Genomic DNA, 23,905 nt, shown 5'->3' on the forward strand with positions numbered 1-23,905 from the left:
AAAACATCTCATATTATGGTCACTACCTGCTAATGGCTCCTTTACCTCGAGGTCCCTGATCAAATCCGGTTCATTGCACAACACCAAATCTAGAATTGCCTTCTCCCTGGTAGGCTCCAGTACAAGCTGTTCTAAGAATCCGTCTCAGAGGCACTCCACAAACTCCCTTTCTTGGGGTCCAGTGCCATCCTGATTCTCCCAGTCTACCTGCATGTTGAAATCTCCCATGACAACTGTATCATTATCTTTGTGACATGCCAATTTTAACTCTTCATTCAACTTACACCCTACATCCAGACTACTGTTTGGAGGCCTGTAGATAACACCCAGTAGGGTCTTTCCACCCTTAGAATTTCTCAGTTCTATCCATACTGACTCTACATCCCCTGATTCTACGTTCCCCCTCGCAAGGGACTGAATATTATTCCTCACCAACAGAGCCACCCCACCCCCTCTGCCCGTCAGTCTGTCCTTTCAATAAGACATATATCCTTGAATATTCATTTCCCAGGCCCAGTCCGCTTGAAGCCATGACTCGGTTATTTCCACAACATCGTACTTGCCAATTTCCAACTGAGCCTCAAGTTCATCTAATTTATTCCTTATACTTCGTGCATTCATATATATAATACTTTTAATTCATTACTCCCCTCACCTATCAATTCCTATTTCACTTGGCCATACTATATGATCTCTTCTTGAGCTTTCTGCTCCATTGGTTCTGTTGTCCTTTTTAAACTTTTCCTATTTTCACTTTCCCTTTAACTCCATCTTTATATTTCCAGTTCATCCCCTCCACCCCACTACTTAGTTTAAACACATCCGTGTTGCAGTGGCAAACCTGCCTGCCAGAATGCTGGTCCCCTGCCTATTAAGGTGCAACCTGTCCCTTTTGTACAATTTATCCCTACCCCAAAACATACCCCAGTGGTCCAAGAATGTAAATCCTTGCTTCCTGCATCAGTTCCTCAGCCACACATTCAGATCCATTCTCTCCCTGTTCCTGCCCTCTCCAGCACGAGGAACTGGAAGCAAACCAGAGATAACCACCCTGGATGTCCTGCTTTTCAGCCTTCTTCCGAGTTCTCTGAAGTCCCGCTGCAGAATGTCCTTCCTCTTCTTCCTGATGTCATTTGTGCCGACATGCACTACCACTTCCGGCTGTTCACTTTCACCCTTGAGGATTCCCTGCAATCGGTCCGTGAAGTCCTGGATCCTAGCACCAGGGAGGCAACACACCATCCTTAAATCTCGCCTGTTGCTGCAGAAATCCCTTTCTGTACCTCTTACTATGGAGTCCCCTACTACCACGGCTCTTCCTGATGTCTGACTCCTCGGCTCTGCTTCTGCACCAATTTTTGGCTCGCAGACCTGTCCGCCTCTCAGACCGGCAGTATCTTCTGTCCTGACAGCTTCCAAGAGGGTGAACTTGTTTATGAGAGGCACATCCCCTGGGGTCTCCTGTACTTCAAGCATCCTTTCCTTCCTCATCGTCACCTCCCTTCTCTCTTCCGGTATCCTCGGTGTAACGACCTCACTGTAGGTCCTGTCCAGAAAACTCTTGTTTTCATGGATGAACCTGAGGTCATCTAGTTCTTTCTTCAGTGTTGCAACATGCTCCTTCAAAAGCTGAATCTGGACACACTTTCCACAGCTGTAGCAGCCGGTGGCACCATCAGTATCCCTGACCTCCCACATGATGCACGTAGCACACTGAATCAGCTTAGCAGCCATGTCTTCACCCTCTCCAACTGTGGCGTAGTCTCCTCCCTCAGCCTCCTCGCCAAAGACTATCGAGCCAAAGGCTAGCACTTTTCACACCAGGCACTTCCCTCGACCAGGCCGCTTCCCGACTGTTGTATTTGGAAAAATTGTATAATTGAATAATTGTATTTGGAAGAAGATAATGGAATGCTTGTAACCATTATAGGTCTAATGCAACAGTCAGAATGCAAATAAATATCCTACCAATTTTGATAAGTGCTGACAAGACATCTGTAGCAATCAAATGGAGTTTAAATAAAACCAGATCACTTTTTTATTCCAGTATTTTTTTTTAAATTAACAAAAATTGGACATGACCATTCTTTCCCTGCTACAAGTTTGAAATGTACTCACTCCTCATCTGTGATGGACTCACAGCAGCTGTCACAGACCCGCACTTCAAACTCAAATCCCATTAATGGGATGGAGGAACGTTTGGAGCTACACTTCCCACACAGAGCTTTCCCACACTTTCTGCAGTGGTGCTGAATCAAACAAAAGAGAATGACGTTTGCAGTAGATTCAAAATTAGTCCAAAATTCAACACAACTCTGGCTACACAACATTTCATGGTTAAGCAGGTTAATTATGAATGTAAATGAAGTGCCATTGGACTGAAATGTTAACTGCTTCTCTGGACTGATGCTGTCTAACCTTCTGAGTACCTCAGGCACTTCCAAATTTTGTTTTACTTCAGCATCTGTTGTTTAATGCTTTTCAACTGTTTTTTTCCCCAATTATGAAGACATGTCAAATAGGAATATACGGTTTCAAACATTATAACACGATTCAATTCTTTTATCCAAGGTAACAAAAGGATGGCATTATATAGATAAAGTATTTTCTCTAGTGTCCTAGTTCAGAACAAGATGTTGTAATCTCAAATTATAAATGCTCAGAGGCATTTAAGGAAACTCAGAATGGAAGAAATCAAAACTCTCATATCTTAAAGGGCTGCTGGCATGAGGGAGGAAGGGGGCAATTTAAAAAGCCAAGACTATTATCAGTCAGAACTGAAGATATGGATCAGCCTGGGTTCTGCAGAACTTGAGGCTGAATGTACTTTCCTATTCCTTTCTCGCAGTTTAGGTTAGGAAACCTGACCAAGCACACTGTAGAATAATGACAATTTTTGCAAAAACTACAAATAATTCAAAAGTCTAACGAGATCAAGAGATATGGGGAGGAAAATGGAAAAGAACACCGAATCTGAAATAGAGTTGAAGAACAAATGCCTCACATCCTACTCCTAGCTCCCATGCTTCTGTGATTCATTAGCACAAGTCCTAACAAGGCACAATGTTTAAAAATTGGTGCAAGTGAAGGAACTGACGTTTGATAATTTGATCTGCCAAATCTTCTTCCATAGTACTTGTCTTGGCATTTTTGTCAAGTTATTTGTATACTGGGTACCAATAATGAACCAGATAAGAATAGCCCACCATGCCTAAAATTACTTTTCAAAAAATGGGTTGCAAAATTTTATGCAGAGATAAGATTAGCTTTATTTGTGAGATGTACATAAAAATATGCAATGAAATGCACTGCTGGCACCATTGTCTGCGGTGCACTGGGGACAGCCCGCAAGAGTTGCCACACTTCCAGCACCAATATATCATGCCCACAATCCACTAACCCTGACCCGTACGCCTTTGGAGTGTTGAGGGAAACTGGAGCACCCTCAGGAAAACTACGTGGCCATAGGGAAAACATGGGCTCCTTACAGACAGCAATAGGAATTGAAGCCCGATCAATGATAGCTGATGCTAGGCAGACAATCATGTGCAAATGTAGAAGCCTGGAACTTACTGAAAAGTTCTAAATGCAATCTCTTCACAGATGCCTTGGAATAAAGCAATGGCATGCTAACTTCCTGCAATTTCCCTAGCAGCTAACACTGGGAAATTCATGCACAGAATGTGTACCGAGCTACATTTGGTGCAGCTTTGAAAACTCTATTCATTTCAATAGGATGAAATAGCTGTTTGAGAATTCGGCAAGTCCAGGTGATTTATATTTAGAAACAACAGAACATAATGATTGAAACTTTTGAATAAGTTATGTTTTTTGACATACGTATTTCAGTTTCAGTTTCAATTCTTTTTAAAATTTAAAATTAAGAGACTTAGAACACAGTACAAATCTACAGTTTTTTGACAGTTTTAACAGCTGGTAAACTAAGGGTGGAACACAACTGTCTGTTAAAGTATTCCTGATAATAGAGCACAGCAATGAGGCAATAGCTCTTGTAGGCATGTCACTGTACCATCCTGTTTCAGGTTCAGCGGACATACTGTATTTCAAATGGTAGCTACTGGAAATTGCAGAAAGTGGCACAATGCCACACAATGTCATGATGAGCAGTTAGCAAATTATGAACAGATATCTCAAGAAGTTTGAGACCTCTATATTCAAGTGTGTTACTTAAGAAAGAAATCACCAGGACCTGGAAATGACAACACTTCCCAGAAAAATCTGAGGCAAAACTCAGATTTTTAGAACCCGTTCTAATACGACCACCTTTAACTATAAAAACTGCCATGATCATAAAAGATTACTTTTATTTCCAAACCAGCAAGTCATAGCTGAATCTGTAGTTTGCTGGTGGCATACAGAATACAAGAGATTCGATAGATGCTGAATCTCTTGAGCAACACACACAAAATGCTGGAGGAACTCAGCTGGTCTGGTAGCGTCTATGGAGAGAAATTAACGGGTGACATTTCAGTCCAAGGCCCTTCATCAGGACTGGAAGGGAAGAGGGTAGAAGCCAGAGGAAGGGGAGGAGCGCAAGTTGGAAGTGAATAGATGAGGCCAGGTGAGGAGGAGGAAGTTGGATATAGGAAGGGGGTTGAAAGGGCAGCAGCTAGAAGGTGATAGGTGGAAGAGGCAAGAGCTGAAGAAGGATCCATGACAGGACAGCAAAACAATAAAGGGAAGGAGGTAGGGAACTAGAGAGAGCAGTGGGTTGGGAGAAGGGGATATGAGGCACAGGAACACAAGGAAAGAGAGGGGTGGAGAGAAAGGAAAACAGAGTGGACTGGTCACTGGAAGTCAGCCAAATCAATGCTGATGCTGTCAGGTTGAAGACTACCAATACAGAATATGACATTGTTCCTCCAACCTGCATCTGGCCTCATTGTAGCAGTAGAGAAGGCCGCAGATTGACATGTTCACAATGGAATGGGAAGTGAGATTGAAACGTGTGGTCACTGGGAGATCTTGGCAGATACAGTGGTCAAGGCAAAGGTGCTCGATGAAGCAGTTCTCTTATTCTGGCCTCTGCTCTCTTTTTCAGAGCAGTGGCTGTAGTCTGGATGGATTGTAGCTAGGTATTTGACAAGGTTCTTCATGGTAGGCTTATCCAAAAAAAAAATCACAGGGCATGGGATCCATGAAAACTTAGCTTTCCTCAAAGGATGGTGGTATAGGGAGCATATTCTGCTTAGATGCTGGTGACTAGTGTTGTACAGGGATCCACTCCAGGACACCTGCTCTTTGTGATTTTTATTACTGACTTGGGTGAGGAAGTGGAAAGGTGGGTTAGTAAGTATTCAGATGAGATGAAGGTTGATAGTCTTGTTGATAATGGTCGTCGTAGATTACAATGGAATACTGACAGTATGCAGAACTGGGCTAAGAAATAGCAGATGGAGTTCAATCCAAAAATCTGAGAAGTGATATACTTTGCAAGATCAAACTTGAAGATGGAACACAAGGCTAATGGCGGGATTCTGAACAGTGTGGAGGAACAGGAGGATCTTGGGGTCCAAATCCACAAATTCTTCAAAGTTTTAGAGTGACTGAGGTGGCATATAGTGTGATGCTCTTCATTAGTTGGGGGATTGAGTGCCAGAGCCACAAAGTAATGTTGCAGCGCTATAAAACCTTGGTTAGATCACACTTGCAGTATTGTTTTCAATATGGATTGCTACGTGAAAGAATGTGGAAGCTTTAGACAGGTTGCAAAGGAAACTTACCAGGATATACTCTGGATTGGAGAACATGTGTTATGAGAATTTGGTCAAGCGAGCTCATGCTTCTCTCTTTGGGGCAAATGAGGATGAGGGGCAACATGATAGAGTGTATAAGATTATGATAGGCATAGATAGAGTGGATAGCCAGCACCTTTTTCCCCAGGACAGCAAAGACTAATACCATTTGTTTAAGGTGAGTGAAGGAAAAATCTAGGGCAGATTGTCTCTGCTTATCTTCCTTACACACAGAGTGTCGAGTACCTGGAATGCACTGCTGGGATGGTAGTAGAAGCTGATACAATAAGGACATTTAAGAGACTCATAGATAGGCACATGGATGTAAGAATATGCAGGGCTATGAGGTTGTATAGGACTGAAAGGTTAAACTGATAATGATTAATATCGTTCAGCATATCATCATGGATCAAAGGACCCATAATGTGCTGCACTGTCCTATGTTCTGTTATTTGATCACCCCTTGTTTCATTCACCAATAAGTTGGCATGTCAGGTCACATCAAGGAACAAGAGGATGTATTATATGGTAATTAGACTGACAGCTCAACGGGAGGAAATGCTAGAAATATTACATATGCTGACACCAATAATTACTGCCTATAATAATGAATTAAATGGCACATTACAAACTGAAGAACTTCAGTTAATCTTTAAACTGCAATTGTATTCTTCCAAATTAAAAACATTTAGATGTGAAGAAGAATACCTGTCTCAGACCAATTTTCTTACTGTCCCACATTTGTTTGAAGTTCCAGAAGAAAGGTTGGTCACACTTCTGGCAGGAATCACTATCTAACCAATCAGGAGTCTGATAAAGTGAAGAAAAAAATTCTTAAAGACAATTCAGTCCCTCATCACCAGAATATAAACAGAGCTCCAATATGTCAATTGTATATTTTTCTTGAATAATTGCTTAATTATTCAAGCATTAAGATCTGGAAATAATTTATTTGAAGAAAGAATGCATGCTAAGGACTCAAGAGCCAGCTGTGTGTGAACATATTATGGGACTGATAGCTGTTCATTAAAGACACATGCAGCCAAAATCCTGGATGTTTTGTGCACAGTCAGCAAACTTAAAATAAGGTTAACATTTAGGGATATATTTTTTGTTTAGAATCATAACAATAAATGCTTTCATTTGGATTTTGTTATGAGTCTAAAATCATTTGTATTAAAAAAACAAAAAAATATCAATTAACACTATATGGGATTCAATTTTTAAAACACTGGCTAACCAAATGAAAACTATTTTAACTGGGAAAGTTGAAATAAGAATGGAAAATGCTAGGGACACTCAGTCTCACTCAGAAGCATTGAAAGTTTTTCTTTCCACAGACTCAGTGTTTTAACATTTGTTGGGTTTTATTTCAGATTTGCGGCACTTTGCATCTTTATTCCTGGATACAAGTGCATGCAACCAATGCTAGTTAGAATATTCGACGAGTCTCTTGTCCCAATTAAACGGCATAGTGTCACAAATAAACGAAGAAAATCCCAGCCATTTTCTCGATTTGCTTTTGCTCTTTAAGAGTTGGCCCAAATAAGTGAATGTCCCAATTAACCAGATTTCAATATAGTACTTTAAGATCGATTCAAATTTATTATTGTACTAGAAGGAAAATTGGATACAAAAGTAAGGTTATACAATTGATTGCAATCTCTAAATGCTCACCGTTCCTCTGGTTGACTGCTGATTATGACCATGCTGAAAGCTGCACATCACTCAGAAATACAGCACGAGAACAGGTTTCACAGCCCAACATGTGCATGCCTAAAATGTTGCCTTGTATAGATAGTCTCATATGCCCATATCCCTCTAAACTTTCTATCCATACATCTGTCAAAGTACCTTTTAACTGTACTTGCCTCAACTACTTGCTCTGGCAACAGATTACACATACCCACCAGACTCTAGAAGTACTTTTTGTTCAAATGCAGATAACATTGACACAAGTGCACTGAATATTGACATAATTGATTTGGCATAATCAAAAAACGAGTTGAAATAAGAAAACGAAGTTGAAGTGAGAGAGAATGGGGGCAAGGGAAATAATTTCAGCAATATATTTATGCAAGTGCTCTAATGAACAGACTTTCCCTCAATTCATCACCCTCCAACCCCTGAAACCCCTTAACAACTCCAAGCATTATTTCCCTCTCAATTCTTGAACAGCCTAAACTAATTGTATAGTAACAGAAAAGTCAAGTGTAGACATTTCTGGTCAAGCTTCAGACTTTTGGCCAAAAGCTCCTGAGCTGCAATGTCACAAACTTGTAATTTGTCCACTTTCCTAAAGCATCATGAAATGCAATTGAAATGTAACACCTCTTAACCTACATATCAAAATTTAAAGTCAAATGCAATCACCTCATACATTTTCTCCTGCTTAATAATTCTAAAACATCGCACTCTGAAAGAAGATGGAATGTTCACTACTATTAGCACCCACGTTATTAGTAAAACATTAAGATAACTTGGTCTCCATTTTCTATGTTAAAATGTTCCAAGACTGAATGAAATCATTTGCTGACCTCTTGTCTTTTTACATCCATGTTCCACACAACTATCCCACCATCCGCACCACAAGAGATAAGCTGCCGAGTATGAAGAGCGTAACAAAGGGACTGAACTTTGTCACTGCATGGCAGAAACAAAATAGAATTAGCTAAAGCAGCACAACTGCCGTCTTTATTTGACATGAAAAATTAGTATGTGCAAATCAATACAGAATTCACACACTCACTTGTGGCCTTGCAACTCGATAGCTGTTCCCTTTCTTCCTCCTATATCCCACATAATAATGGAATGATCAGAACTGCCTGAGAATAGTGTTCGTTGAACTGGGTCCCAACAAAGTGCAGAAATGCTACCTAAAAGACAGAACGTAGCTCAAGTAACTAAATGTAGTGAGACTTCAGGATGGATAAATAATAAAAGTTGCAACCTACAAAATAAAGTGAATCAAACTTAATTTTTCATCCATTGTATTGGTCAACTTAGAGAAAGCAGATCCCATTTTGGATTTTTACTCAAAGCATTATTTGCTTAATGTTATTAGTTAGACGATTGCCCTCATTGTGAAAAATTAAGTACTTCATTTGCTTTTATAGTAAACTCGCCAAGTATGTATGGTTAAATGTAAATTCAACTCTGATCAAAAAGAATCCTTAGTCCTAACCTTAGAAAATGATTGTCCGAGATTATTTTTCTGCTTCCTTAAATAAATTAGGGCTTACACCCCTTTGGGCAAAATGACCCATTTCTGAAAGTTTCTTGAGGTCACAGCCAAGTGTAACTGAAGAGACCCAAGTTTTCCTAGTCAGAGCTAATTTTAAACAGAAATTACAGTGCTATATCAGGAGTTTTGTTCTTCATACATATTATACATTAATTTGCATTTTAGTTTATATGGAAACAAAAGTAAACTTCAGTTGTTCTCCATAAATAGTACAGAGAGAAAAGTCCAAATATTTTTTTAAAACATCTTAATGTATATTGAAAGAAAAATACAAGTACAAAATATGCCTGGCTCCAATTCCCACTTTGGGCAGTTTCTGGATTCCTTTGAAGATGATAAACAGCAGTTACTTGGATGCTGGCTGGTGGCATAGTGGCATCAGCGCTGGACTTCAGGGCGAGAGGTCCAGAGTTCAAATCCGGCCGGCTCCCTTGCACGCTCTCCATCCGTGCTGGGTTGAGTGTCGAGCTAGCAACTCGACCTCATTAAAAAAAAACTGGAGAGGGATGGGCTCTGCCAGGTTTCAGATGCCCAAGACGCACCGTATGATGAGCACCTAAAAAGATCAGTGCAAAGCTTGTCACGACGGCGCCCGGACAACTCCACCAAGAGTTAAGGGCGCACACACACACTTGGATGCTGGTGGTTGGGGTGGTGGGAAAGGGGTGTGGGTTCACATTTTAATTACAATAGCGACTGCGTTCTTCCCTAGCACTAACACAAAGTTGGCTCATGGTTGGAGCATGATTGAAAATTTATCGAGAAAAAAATCCACACTAATTTCTAAGTATCAAATATTCATATACATCAGTAATAAGGGAAATATTTATACAACCAATAATGGATGCTGTGAACTATGTAATTAAGTTCTTTTTGGGCTGAGAAAATAAGGCAAATGTAAACTCAGTATAATGATAAACAATACTCGGCTTACCACTGTGTCCTTTAAATGTTGTAACTACAGAACAATTGTCTTGTTCAAGCTTCAATATTGTCACCTGACCAGAATAATCCCCCACAAAAGCATGTCGTGTTTCAATGTCGAATCTGTGAACATCAGTTATGGAAAAGTATTTGAGGAAACCAATCCAAAACTGCAGCTGAATAAAACAACATGTAAAATAACTGATTATTTGTGTTCAGGATACTGCAGGCATGAGGCTGAAGCAGAGGTTTTGTGGCTACCTAACTTCCCGCCACTCTCGGAACAATGCCACGTGAAGCTCTTGTCCTGTCCTGTACTCAGCACCCATTCCATTTCCAAGATAAATAGGACCATTGTCACTCTGTTCTGATGAGCTGGCAAAACAGAATAAAAAAAATCAATCACAACAGCATTCGAAAGCTCATGAACTTCAAGCTAGCACCAGGCAAATGCCCAAGTGGCAAATAATACTGACAAAAGCATGGCAATCAGAATTTTCAGTGAAGTCTGCTAATCTTTAGCTGAAAGCAAACTATTACTATGTGCCACTTTACAGCTTTTGTACTGGTGAAACTTTCATTGCAGTCCTATACAACTGAGTTGATGAGAAATTCAGTTATATGTTGTGCCATGCATATTACCAACTAAAACCTATTTAAAAAATACAAATATCTCTCTACCTCACTTGTATAGGATTGGAATCACAGTTTGGCCAATAGAAAAACTGTAAAGTGTCACATACTAATAGCCCACAAAAGGTTTCATTGCTTAACTGGGGGGGGGGGGGCAAAAAGAGAGTATTATTCAATTATTTTTAAATATCTGCTCAAAGCTCCAATAAATAGCAGCATGGAAATGTCAGTGAATTCTTAAAGAAGTGGGATGTGATCTTGGAACCATTTCATACTGGGATCTGCAGATTCGTCAACCTAACTATCAAATTGTAAAGCTGGAGAGACTCTCTCAAATAACCTTTGCCACAGAATGCTTTACTCTAGGATAATTAGCTGTTAAGATTTGTTGGTGTGAACAGGTTGCTGTGTATACTGCAAGTAGACATAAATTGCGATGGGGAGAGCACGCAGTTTATATCCTTTGACACATCTATGCTGTATGGATGTTTAATGTATCAGCATCGCCTTCACAGCAGTGCTGAGATGAAACATGCTTACAATGCTGTTTGGTTAGGGTTTGAAAGGCTTGGGTGCCTCAGGATAGTATTACAAACAGCATTTCCCACCAACCCCATACCAGGAATGATGTCTAATCCTCTAAACCTCAGCCACAGAATTAAAATGCAACTTAAAAGTTCTGTAGCTCATCAGTTCTGTTTGGAACATGACATTATTTTCTAAATTAGAAAAAGTGGTACCCAGATCAACCAAATATTGCAGTACTGTAACAGCATATTTAGGGGCAACTTGGCTAATGTTTGCCGTGCTGGAGATGGGAATCAAATTCATTCCTGTAGACAGGCTGCTTCAGCGAAATGGGTTGAGAGCTCTTGTGGCCTGAATCTGAAGTTTAGCAAGACAAGAATCATGTTAGACATTCAAAGGTATTTCTCTTCTCAGAGAAAAAAGAATCAGTGGAATTGACTACTCATGCAATGTACACCAGTTGACTATGTTTCTTAAGCAGGAGCCAGACCACGTTGGAAAGGCATGGTAATCGGCTCCCCAAATATGTAGCCACAGTCATAGGTTCACTGTGAAGTCAGGATTCTAAAGAGAGAAAATTCCAACTACCTTCCCTCTCCAAGACTAGGTTTAAATCTAGATTTATAGTTACATCAGGTGGCTGTCAGTCTGAAAAATCATGAATCGTGAAACAGAGTCCCAGGTTAGGATGTATTTATTGGACCAAAAGCCTTTCCTCATCCGTCATTTTACATGTTTTTCAGAACACAAGCAAGACTAAAAATAGTCCAATTGTTGGCAAGTAACTTGAGGAATACAATGTGTACAGAATGCTCCATAAGCTTATTGCAATACTGGTCTGCAAATCTATCTACCTTAGTTAAGCAAGATCTGATTCATCTAGCTAGCTCAAAAACAATACATCAAATTCAAGCTTTGCTTTAGGTAACATTTCAAAACCTTTTTGAAGTACCAAGAATACGTGAATTGACCATGCTGTGGCCCTTGGCAGCAGACAAAAAGGTCACACCTTCTCACACTACTCTTCTTCACAAATTTGAAGAATCAGTAAGTTTCTTACCTAAGTAGTTCTTTACAGAAGTCATTTTGTTGTAATCCTCCGACAAAATAAATTCCTGAGGGAAGATGCAAGATTTAAGTTGCAAAATTTTCTCAATCATTCCTGTTCATATTTAAGTAAATACATTGCTTAAACAGTGCCTTCTGAAAGTTAAATTTTTAAGAAACACACAAACAAATTCAGGTACCAGTTTCGTTTTCTCTAAAAATATAACTTCCTGCACCTTCTAGCTGGTACGTTGGCAGAGATATGATTTCTCCACATGGTAGATTAACAAATGGATTACATAAAGTAATGCAACCATCAAGAATCTCAAGGTGAGACAATTGAATACCAATGGAAGACAACCTGGAAGCCTGCAAAAGCAATCAACAAGTCTCTCAACTTCATCATCGTTAAGTTCTGAGAACTGTCATGGTTTGTGAGTGGATACAATAAACAAAAGTCAACTATGTTTTCATTAAATTCCAACCAGAATGTCTCAATTCAATTATTTACAGTTTTCAAATGGTCCAACAAGAAAGCCTCTCTCAAATGTTTAAAAATGAAGGAACATGCCCAACTCTGCAGTGAACAGTATGTGGCTAAGCCCCATATCGTTAGAGCGAGGGGGCAAAGAGGAAAGGCAAAATCTCAGAATTATTTTGAAACAGAAAATGGAATTTTCAACAAATCAGGTAGTATATATGGAGAAAAAAATGGTCAGAAGTTTCAGGTTGGTGACCTTCTTGATGGATTTCTAATTATGAAGGGAATAACGGGTTAACAGGTTATTGCTGGAGAATGGCGTGGAGGTAAGCAATCCATCATAATCTTGCTGAATGAAGTAGGCACAAGGATCCATATGCTTCTATTTGGTTTGTTCTCCACAGATGCTGGGAAATAAGGCAGGATGGAAAAATTAAGGATAGGACAGAACACAGGAAGCATCGATAAAATGACAAGAATATGCATCCTTCAGGGTCTCCAACAGTCCAACCTGTTTGGAACAGGTCACATTCAGTACTGGCAGTTCCACATAGAAATTACATGCAGAATGACCATCCGAGTGAAAGAAAAAAAAATCAGGAGAAGTACAACACAGAAATAAAACTTAATGAAGAACTTCTCTGAAACACTGCCAAAACAAAATGTTATCAAAAACACATTTCCTGACTCACAATCATCAGAATGTCTTGAATGAAAAATGTTACTGCCAGTTTATAAACAGTCTGGTTCAGCCTCAATATTTACAATGTGCAAATACAGAATTGGTGTTCAAAGAATGCTGTATAGCTGAGAAAGAAAATCTTTGCTCATCTTCTTTTAAAAGTTGGCAAGCAGTTCACCATAATAGTGGATTAGTCAAGAGAGGTGGTTGAGAGAGTTAGGTAACATCAGCATACACATGGACCCTTCTGTACCTTTCTGAATCATGTTACAGAGAAAAAAAGACTGATGATACAACAGTGTGGATCTAAGAGTCCTTGGGGGACAGTAACATTAGAAGAGATAGAGCCAGGAAATTCTCTAGGTACAACTGGTCAAGTCCCAACCTTACAAATGCTTTATATGAGAACAATGTGGTTAGCCATATTAAAAGGTGCCAAAGGAAAATGGTAAAGTTATTGGATTTATAGATCTGTAGGCATCTCCTAACTGTAGCAGTTAGTACGACACTATTTCAGCTAGGCACATTTGAGTTAGGAAGTCACTCCCAGCATCCTCTGTTTGGAGTTCGTACGTCTTCCCTGTGGAATGCATGGGTTTTCTCCGGATGCTCCACTTTCCTCCCACAGTCCAAAGACTCTGGTTAATTGGTTATTGTAAGTTATCCTATGATTAGGCTAGGGTTAAACTGGGGATTCCATAGCAGTATGACTGGAAGGGCCTGTTCCATGCTGCATCTCTAAATAAAACAAATAAAAAATAAATAAAGTAGAATGAACCCAGCTAGGAAATTTGCAGGATCGCGCCTCAAAATAGTGACCATCCTTTGTCCTTCACTGATGCCCCCTAACCCATTGTTCTCCTCTCGCTGTTTTTTTTTGCTCTGAATTCCAAGTATCTGCAGCCCAGCATACCTGGGAATTTTGATACAAGGAATTACACAAATCCAAAAATAAAAAGCCAGTTAAAATACTGAAGACAAAGATGTGTATATTTTAGGAATAGGGAGGTTATTTATAATACCAATTCCCTAAATTTTGCACTGCAGGTTAATAAAGTGATAGAGAAAGCATATCAAGTTTAACTCAAAGTGACAGAATTTAAAAGTAGGCAGTCCTGTAAAACCTGATCGTACTTATGGTTAGACCACATTTAAAATATTGAGTACAGTTTTGGTCTCTAATGCAGAGAAATATATAGTAACAGAAATGAGTGAAGTAAATTGTATAGTTGCATTGGGCTGAATGATGAGCATCTACTGATCAGGAAAGAATGAAGAAAAGGACCACTTCTTTTGGTTTAAAAAAATGCAGCTGAAGCGGTGACCAAACAGGGATCTATAAAATGGAGAGCTTTGATAAGCTGGCTACAAAAAGCATGCTTCCAAGAGCAGAACCGGAAGCCAATGTAAGATAATCACATAGAAATCCAACAGGGAATTCAGAAAGAAGGTTTTTTTTTACCTAAACAATGGCGAGAAGATGGAACTTGCTACCATAGGGAGTGTTTTAAGCAAACAGGACAAATGCATTGGGCAGAATGGTCAGCTTCGGTATCGTATATTTTATAGCTTCCATGTAAAAGCAAGGCTAACGGATTGCCATAAAAAACCCATATGGTTCACAAATATCATTCAGGGAAAGTAATCTGCCATCCTCACCCTCTTAATACCATGACAAGTCCCAGAAACATTACTGGAGATTGAACAGCTGTTGAAGATCACAGGTTAAGGGTTAGTTATTTGAGGATTGAAATGAATCTATTTCAAGAGAAGGAGGCATTATTTATTAATGCAATGAGTGTGTTTCTGGCAATAACAGCATTTATGGCCACCCGCAACTGCCCTCAAGAAGACAGTGGTGAGCCATGATCTTGAATGATTGTGGCCTTCTTTATGACATTACTTCTACAGCTGCAGTGGGAAGTGTTCCAGGAATTATGGCCAGCAAACAAAGGAATAGCAATATAATTCCACATTACGATGTGTGCTATTTGAAGGTAAACCTGCAGCCAGTAGCATTCAAGTACTTCTTGGTGGTCAAGTTCTGAAAGATACTAAAGAATGCGTGAAAGAACTATCACAACATCAGAAGGAATGAACATCCAGGAAACCAAGTTGCTTGCCGTGTATCAGCTTTTGATGGCCCAAGAAATAAAATAATTCTCCTTTCAATTAGAAGTAAATGAATTAAGAGCTGAACCACGAAAAATTGGATACAGCAAGGATACACATTTATAATCAATTAGAAAAAGCAAATTCTAATTTTAGTCAAATACTTACAGAGATAGTACCATTGTCCAGACCTACAGACAGCCTCCTTGTTTCTGGATTGAAGGACATGCATGAACACGAAGCTGTTTTAAAAAAAAAGGCTTGTAGTAATACTGGTTGCAACAACAACTATTTAAGCTCAGCTGTTTCAAGCATTGCAAATGACCCCAAAAACACATTCAATAAAACAATAAGAGTTTCTAGTCACATTTATTGCTTGAAATAAGTTGCAATGCATTCATAGATTTAATACTCAATTCCTGTTCTCTGCAAAAAAGATTAATGCATGGGCACACAATAACCAGAGATTTCTGCAAAGCCAAGCAAATTGCATGACTTATCACTCTGTTCATCTGCATACTAATAACTTCAACAGAAAGCACACGATTTCTGGCCAGTCTTGTCTAGAGCTCCCAGGCCCAATACCAACAAATTACAAAGATACCATCAATATATTGCTCCACCTATTTCAAAGTCCCCAGCAAGCAGAGACTGAATGCAGAAAAGGCTCACACTGGCCTTATCACAGGGTTTTGCAAAAGCCTGGTGCAATATTGTTATCAATGAAGTTTTAGTGGTATTCTGGAACACAGTAAAATTATTTCACTGTTTAACCCTAATTAACTCAATTGGATAGTGACTGACATACGCCTTAATTTCATATCCTTCAAATCTTCTTACCAGGTCACCACAGTGCAGCTACTAGTTCAACGTTATTACAGCTCGGGTTGTCAGAGTTCAGAGTTCAATTACGGTGTCCTCCGTGAGGAGTCTCTGTATGTCTTCCCCATGAAATGAATGGGTTTTCCCAGGTGTTCTGATTTCCTCCCATAGCCTAAAACGTACCAGGTAGGTTAAATGGTCATTGTAAATTGTCCCATGATTAGGTCCGGGTCAAACCAGGGTCGTCAGTGGTGCGGCTCAAAGGGTCGGAAGGGCCTATTCGTTGTGGTACCTCTAAATAAAAATAAAATAAATAGCTGATAGGTCCAAAATTGTTTTTTTTTTAAATTTTAAGTTAGATGGAGAGGCAAGGTATCAAAAGCTGCAGAATCCTAGAGTAAGAGGCTCCAGGGCTGTAGAAGACCCAAGTTATAGAAATCCCACTTTGCACAAATGATCCCATAAACTGACTAAAATGAATGAATGCTTTGTTAGCCTAAATAATATCAAAAAAATCACAATAATGTGAGTGAACAAGGATAATTCATTAGTTTATAGGAAGCCTATAAGAGGGATATGATATGGAGCACTATAGAAAACAGACAACACCATGATGCAGTACAGGTGTTCCCTCCCCCCACCCCCGCAAAGGTAGAGCGATCCTATGAAACCTTCCTAAAACTGAAATGGTGTAAAGCGAAGAACCATTAATTTATACAGGAAATATTTCCATAAAAGCGAAAATCCTATTGGTAATGTGAAAACAGGTTACTAATGTAGGCCTTTTGTAAAAGCAAAGTGGCATAAAGCGAACATCTGTAAAGCGGGGGACACCTTTACTGGGAGGAATTGTAATAGTACATTAGGAAGAGGAAGCTCAACTCTTTCAGACCTAGGTTTTGACTTTAGTTTTTGGTGGGGTGTGGTGGAGGGGCAGGTGAGGAAGAATTGGTTTGATCTGAAACAAAAGACAGGTCAATTTCAATTTTAATTTTAAAATCCAGACGACCAGACTTAAGAACACTTTCTCTATCAGAATAATTTCTGAACTAATCACCTCTCTCACACATTCCATTCCCAGTGATGCTCCCACATCCTTGTACTCTTAATTCTACCATTGTTAATTTTACTGCTTGTTTTGTTGCATTACTATACTTGGTAGCATTCCATTGTTTTTGTACTTGTTGCTGTATTTATTAATAACATATACACTCAGTGGCCACTTTATAAGGTACACCTGCTCATTAATGCAAATATCTGAGCAGCCAATCATGTGGCAGCAACCCAATGGTGAAGATGTTCAGTTGTTGATCAAACCGAACATCAGGATGAGGGTGAACTGAGATCCAATTGACCTGGACTATGGAAAAACAAAAAACATCCAGTGAGCAATAGTTCTGTGGGTGAGACAGGTCAGAGGAGAATGCCCAGACTCGTTCAAACTGACTGGAAGGTGACAGTAACCCAAATAACCATGCGTTGCAACAGTAGTGTGCAGAAAAGCATCACTAAAACCATAATATATCAAACCTTGAAATGGACGGGCTACAGCAGCAGAAGACCATGAACATACATAAAGTGGTCCCTTTATTTGGCACAGGAGGCAGCTAATAAAGTGGCCACTGAGTGCATACCTGTTTACTCTTTGAGCTTCACATGAACATGGAATTTCATTACACCCTGGTATGCAAGTCAATAAACTAACCCAAGTCTGAATCAACCTTTGTCAACTATTGCTTCAAGATGCCACACATAGTCTCAAATTAATGAAACAATTAGTTAAAGCAGGAGTTCCCAACCTGGTGCCCAGAGACCCTTGCTTGATGGTATTGGTCCAGTGCATAAAAAAGGTTGGGAACCACTGAGTTTGAGACAAGTGACTGCAGAGCTGAAATCTGGGGCACAAAGCACTGAAGGAACTCTGCAGTCAGGCGGCATTGATGAAGGCACTTGGATGGTCAACAATCAGGTTGAGACCCTGCGTTTGGACTTAGTGTCAAGGGAAGACAGCCATTAGGTAGTAGAGGGGGTTGAGGCAGAGGCTGATGAATGATAACTGGAACCAGGTGTCCTTGGGATGATGGACAGAAGGAGCCAGGTGGGGAGGGGAGATGGAAATGAGAAAAGTGAACAAAGCAAGAGAGAACTTAGGTGGACTATTGTAGGTTACCTAAGTGGAGTATAAGGTACTGTTCTTCTAGTTGGTGTTAGGCTTAATGTGGCAGTGCAGAAGGCAAAGGGAGTGAATGTAGTATGAAAAGGAAAGACTTGAAGTAACATGCAAACAGAAACTCAAGCTGGCCATTGCAGACACAGGTACTCTCTAACATGGTTGCCTAGTCTATGCTTGGTCTCAACAATGTAGGAGACCACATGGAGAGTCAAAGATAGAAGATGTGCACACAAATCTCTACATACCCTAGGAGGACTGTTTTGGTGCTAGATGGTGGTGAGGGAGGTGGTGTAGGGGCATATATTGGGGAAAAAGCCAGGGAATGAGAAAGGGAAGGGTGGGGAGAGATGAGTGCACCATGGAGTCACTGAGAATCAGAATCCCGTTTATTATCACTGGCATGTGACGTGAAATTTCTTAACTTAGCAGCAGCAGTTCAATGCAATACATAATATAGAAGAAAAAAAACAAAATAGAAATAAATAAATCAATTACAGTATACATATATTGAATAGATAAAAATTGAGCAAAAATAATCCTATGTATTAAAAAAAAGTGAGGTAGTGCTCAAGGGTTTAATGTCCATTTAGGAATCAGATGGCAGAGGGGAAGAAGCTGTTCCTGAATTGCTGAGTGTGTGCCTTCAGGCTTCTGTACCTCCTACCCGACAGTAACAGTGAGAAAAGTGCAAGCCCTGGGTGCTGGGGGTCCTTAATAATGGACGTGCCTTTCTGAGACACTGCTCCTTGAAGATGTCCTGGGTACTTTGTAGGCTAGTTCCTTAAGATAGAGCTGACTAAATTTACAACCTTCTGCAGTTTCTTTCGATCCTGTGCAGTGGAACCCCCCCCCCCCCCCCCCGATATCAGACAGTGATACAGCTTGTCAGAATGCTGTCCACAGTACATCTATAGAGGTTTTTGAGTGTATTTGTTGACATACCAAATGTGGAAAGCAGATCCTGCAGGAAGTGGGAGCAGGCAGGTGGCTGGATTGCATCAGAGGCTGGTAGGTTGAAAAATGAGGACCAAGGCAACTCAGTTCTGCCAGGTAATGAGAGCAAAAGAAGATGCAAATTATGCAAGTGAGAGGGGAAAACAGGTTGCCTGAAAAAGCGGGGTCATTTTACACGTATAGAACAGAAAGTCTCTTCACCTAGATAGAGAAAATGAGAGAAAGTGGCAGCATCCTAACGAGAGATAGGGTGGGAGGAGGTAGCACTGCTGGTCCATAGTTTAGAAGAAATTTTGGTGGTTAGTTTGTCCCCAAGATGGAGACAGAGAGATCCTAAAAAGGAACCGACAGAAATAGTCCAAATGAATTTCAGGACGGGGGAGCAGTAGGTTTCAAGGGTGATAACATTTATGAGTGCTGCATGGGTGCTAAGACACAACACCAAGACAGCCATCCATATAGGAAAGGAGTGAGGCATGGGGAGGAGGTCGATGAGTGCCAGAATAGGCATAAATTGTTTTACGTGGCCAACAAAACAACAGGCCATACAAGTGCACGTGGCTACATGTAGGAAGTGGGAGGGATCAAAAGAAGTTGAGAGCAAGTGAAAGTTCTGCTAGGTGGAAGCAGTTGGTCCTTAGGGGAAGTAAAAAGATATTAATACCTTCTTGATGGGGAATGGAGGGAAAAAACTGTGTGAAAGTTGTGAAGATCAGATGATTGGGGCCAAGGAATTATTCACATTTAGTCATTTTTAAACCAGTTATTCTAAATCTTAGTTTTAATTAAACATAGCTTTCAGCCTTCTTGTACGCAAGAGATTGTGTGGAAGTTGGAAATCCAGGAGTACCATACATCAAATGCTGGAGAAACTCAGTAGGTTAAGCACCCATGGAGAGGAATAAAGAGCCAACATTTCAGGCCAATCGATACCCTTCATCAGAACAAGTAAGGTAGGGAGAAGAAGCTGGGGGGGGGGGGCGGGAGGAAGAGGGAAAGGAGTACAAGCTAAAAATTATAGGTGAAACCTGGTGAGGGGAAGATAAATGGGTGGGAGGGAATGAAGGGAGAAGCTGAAAGGTGATAACTGAAAAATGTAAAGGGCTGAAGAAAAAGGAATCCGATGGAAGCGGAGAATGGAGAATAGGAGAAAAGGAAAGAGGAAGAGCGCCAGAGGGAGGTGAGGGGAAGTGCAGGGTTAAAAGAGGAACCAGAACAGGCAATGCAAAAAGAGGAGGGGAGGGAGAGGAATTACCTTCAGTTAGAGAAATTATGTTCATGTCATCAGGTTGGAGGCTACCCAGAAAGAACACGTGGTGTTGTTCTTACAGTCTGAGAGTGATGTCATTGTTGGAATAGAGGAAGCCACGACCAACATGTTAGAATGGGAATGGGCAGTGGAATGAAATGGTTGGCCACTGGGAAATCCTGCTTGTTGTGGGCAGATCAAAGGTACTTGACAAAGCAGTCCCCCAATCTACAAAAGATGAGCCAGACAGACTCGAAGGTGAAGTGTGGTCTCACCTGAAAGAACTTCTTGCTGCCATCAGCAATTTCTGAGATGTGGCAATAGCCTGTAGTCAGGTAGAATATGCAAATCTTATTTAGAGTTGCTGGTGCATCCCACTGGGAAAAGTAGTACCAGTCTGGGATGGATACAGGTGATGGTATGTAGTTTCTGGTGTACAACCATGGGGAAGCATGAGGCAGGTCATTATATATACCTGGGCATATTATTAATTGATATACTGAATTGTTTTAAAATTCTTGGTAATATAAAACCAGACCCGAAATGCACATCACAAATTCTACTGACAAGACCCATTTAAGTATTCCTATTAAAAATTTGTAATAACAAGTATACCTTGAAACTTTACAGGTATATTTTCCCCAAACTTCCTCATCAAATACATCCTCCACCCAATATTGTTAATTGTTTTTAAGCATTTTACTTCCGAATACTGACAGCTCTTGAGCAAATAGATAGAGATAGATAGATAGATAGATACTTTATTCATCCCCATGGGGAAATTCAACTTTTTTCCAATGTCCCATACACTTGTTGTAGCAAAACTAATTACATACAATACTTAACTCAGTAAAAAATATGATATGCATCTAAATCACTATCTCAAAAAGCATTAATAATAGCTTTTAAAAAGTTCTTAAGTCCTGGCGGTTGAATTGTAAAGCCTAATGGCATTGGGGAGTATTGACCTCTTCATCCTGTCTGAGGAGCATTGCATCGATAGTAACCTGTCGCTGAAACTGCTTCTCTGTTTCTGGATGGTGCTATGTAGAGGATGTTCAGAGTTTTCCATAATTGACCGTAGCCTACTCAGCGCCCTTCGCTCAACTACCGATGTTAAACTCTCCAGTACTTTGCCCACGACAGAGCCCGCCTTCCTTACCAGCTTATTAAGACATGAGGCGTCCCTCTTCTTAATGCTTCCTCCCCAACACGCCACCACAAAGAAGAGGGCGCTCTCCACAACTGACCTATAGAACATCTTCAGCATCTCACTACAGACATTGAATGACGCCAACCTTCTAAGGAAGTACAGTCGACTCTGTGCCTTCCTGCACAAGGCATCTGTGTTGGCAGTCCAGATAACCATTCTTTCAGGGACCAGAATCTGTCCAAAGGATTCATCACCCATGGAAATAATTCCTCCTTTGCCCAAATGTCTGGATATTTCACATTTCAAGTTGGGGGGGGGGGGTATTACTCAAAAAAAAAAGTAGCAATCAATTGTCTCAGTAAAAGGGACACATATGATACCCATGCATACTGATGAAGTTTTAAGGGTATTGGAGGACGTAAGAAATGATTTTTGGACTCTTGTAAATAACTGGTTAAAATTAAGTGTGAACTTGTGTGTACTTTATTCTGGAAAGTGTGCAAATTTCTGTTTGTCCTTCACTGAGGAATCTGCTTGCAGCTTGTTTAGATTAATGACTCACAGAGGTCTCGGGAATGTTACGTAGAGTTGAGTTCTCATGGGTCACGAATTGAACTAAGTTCCCTCCTTTGTCTAACGAAAGGGAATAACTGATAAAGACCGGACAGAACATTCATTTGTAATTAAAACCCTGATTTAGTGGACTCTCTTATCTAAGAAATTAAGTTTTGCTCCAACAGACTTGGTGGTAATACCAGTTGAACGAAGTGCTCTTTGTTTTGCTAGTTCTATAAATTGTAACGTTTCTGCATGTTAGACAGAGGTTCGACACGAGCCCCCAAAGGGAGAGGAACTCTCTCCTCTGTTCTGTGTGGCTCGGAACTTCTCGCCGGCTGAGTTCAAACAAATAAACTGGTGAAAAGGACAAAGTAAAGAACTGTTTGTGGTGTGGTTATTAGTCCGGTGAATTTAAGTTTACAATACAATGGAATACAAGAATAAAAAAAGGTTCATAATCTAAAGACCAACAAATTACAAGTCTCAAGATTATACAATCTCTTTGAAACAATGCAGCTGTGCTAATTTATTTTTGGAAAAAAATCTATATTATAAATGTGTAACTAAGTTGATGTAATATAAGCATTCAATATTGATTGGAACATATTTAGAATATCATAAAGAATTTGGAAATGACTCCAATGCAAGATTTGGGGTTATCAGAGAGAAAACACTGCTGCCAGGAAATAACGAGTCCTTCAGGTTACTATAACAGAGTTTGAATCACTTGGTTTAAGATCTTACATTTAAATGCAGCAGCACCACTCTAACCATTACAATCTTCGGTTTGACAAGTAAGGCACTTGCTTTAAAGCAGTCATTTATGATCCAAATATACTGGCTGAAATACAATGAGAAACTTGGATGCTTATTTGGAATTTAAAAAAAGCAGGACAAAGGAGGAAAGCAGCAAGTTAATTACATCTCCTTCAAAAATCAGATAGGCGTTTTTATTCGATAAACCAGTGTAAAAAATTGAAAAGCCAATTGAAAACTTGCAAGAAAAACAATGCCACATGCAACTACAAAATACAGACAACTTAAACTTCAAGGCAAGTACTCAACACACGGAAGCTTGCCTGTAAGAGTATTAAAGCTGGTATCAGAGAACTAAGATACATTTCCAATTGATCAGCTTTGGCATGAAATTGTAAACTGATGCAAAATTTCCCAGGAAGCTATGCCGAAATTAGATCAAAGTTAGCAGTCAAAAACTGCAAAAAAAAAAAATTCCAAATAATCTGCATAAATATGACCTAAAATGTCAGATCTTCACACAAGTCCTAAACTGGATAAAGAGAACCCAATTAAATCAATAACAAAAAAAAATACTGGTTTCTTTATTTATTGAGAAAACTGATCCAGTGTTACATGTATTTGTTGGAAAAAGTATGTCAGCCTTTGCTTTAAGTAACTGATGTGCCCCCCCCCCCAAAAAAAAAAATGTTTCTGGTAACTGTTGATCAGTCCTGCACAAAGACAATAAGGAATTTTAGACCATTCCTCCATACAAAACTGTTTCAGTTCATCATTTTTTCTGGGATGCCTTGCATGAACAGTCCTCTTCAGGTCATGCCACAGTACCTCAG

General features: G+C 39.9%; 1 protein-coding gene across 2 annotated transcripts in view; it reads right to left on the reverse strand.

The window, feature by feature from the left end:
- wdfy2 (WD repeat and FYVE domain containing 2) overlaps window positions 1–23,905 on the reverse strand; it is a 65,246-nt gene that overhangs the window by 11,728 nt on the left and 29,613 nt on the right. For both annotated transcript variants that reach the window (XM_073045901.1, XM_073045902.1), the window contains exons 3-10: window positions 15,576–15,649; window positions 12,146–12,200; window positions 10,149–10,299; window positions 9,935–10,047; window positions 8,506–8,632; window positions 8,294–8,399; window positions 6,465–6,566; window positions 2,119–2,249 (exon numbers count right to left, since the gene is read on the reverse strand). In XM_073045901.1, coding sequence (XP_072902002.1) covers window positions 2,119–2,249; window positions 6,465–6,566; window positions 8,294–8,399; window positions 8,506–8,632; window positions 9,935–10,047; window positions 10,149–10,299; window positions 12,146–12,200; window positions 15,576–15,649 — 859 coding nt within the window. The remainder of the gene's footprint in view (window positions 1–2,118; window positions 2,250–6,464; window positions 6,567–8,293; window positions 8,400–8,505; window positions 8,633–9,934; window positions 10,048–10,148; window positions 10,300–12,145; window positions 12,201–15,575; window positions 15,650–23,905) is intronic.

Source organism: Hemitrygon akajei, chromosome 5, assembly GCF_048418815.1.
Source record: "Hemitrygon akajei chromosome 5, sHemAka1.3, whole genome shotgun sequence".
NCBI lineage: Eukaryota > Metazoa > Chordata > Chondrichthyes > Myliobatiformes > Dasyatidae > Hemitrygon > Hemitrygon akajei.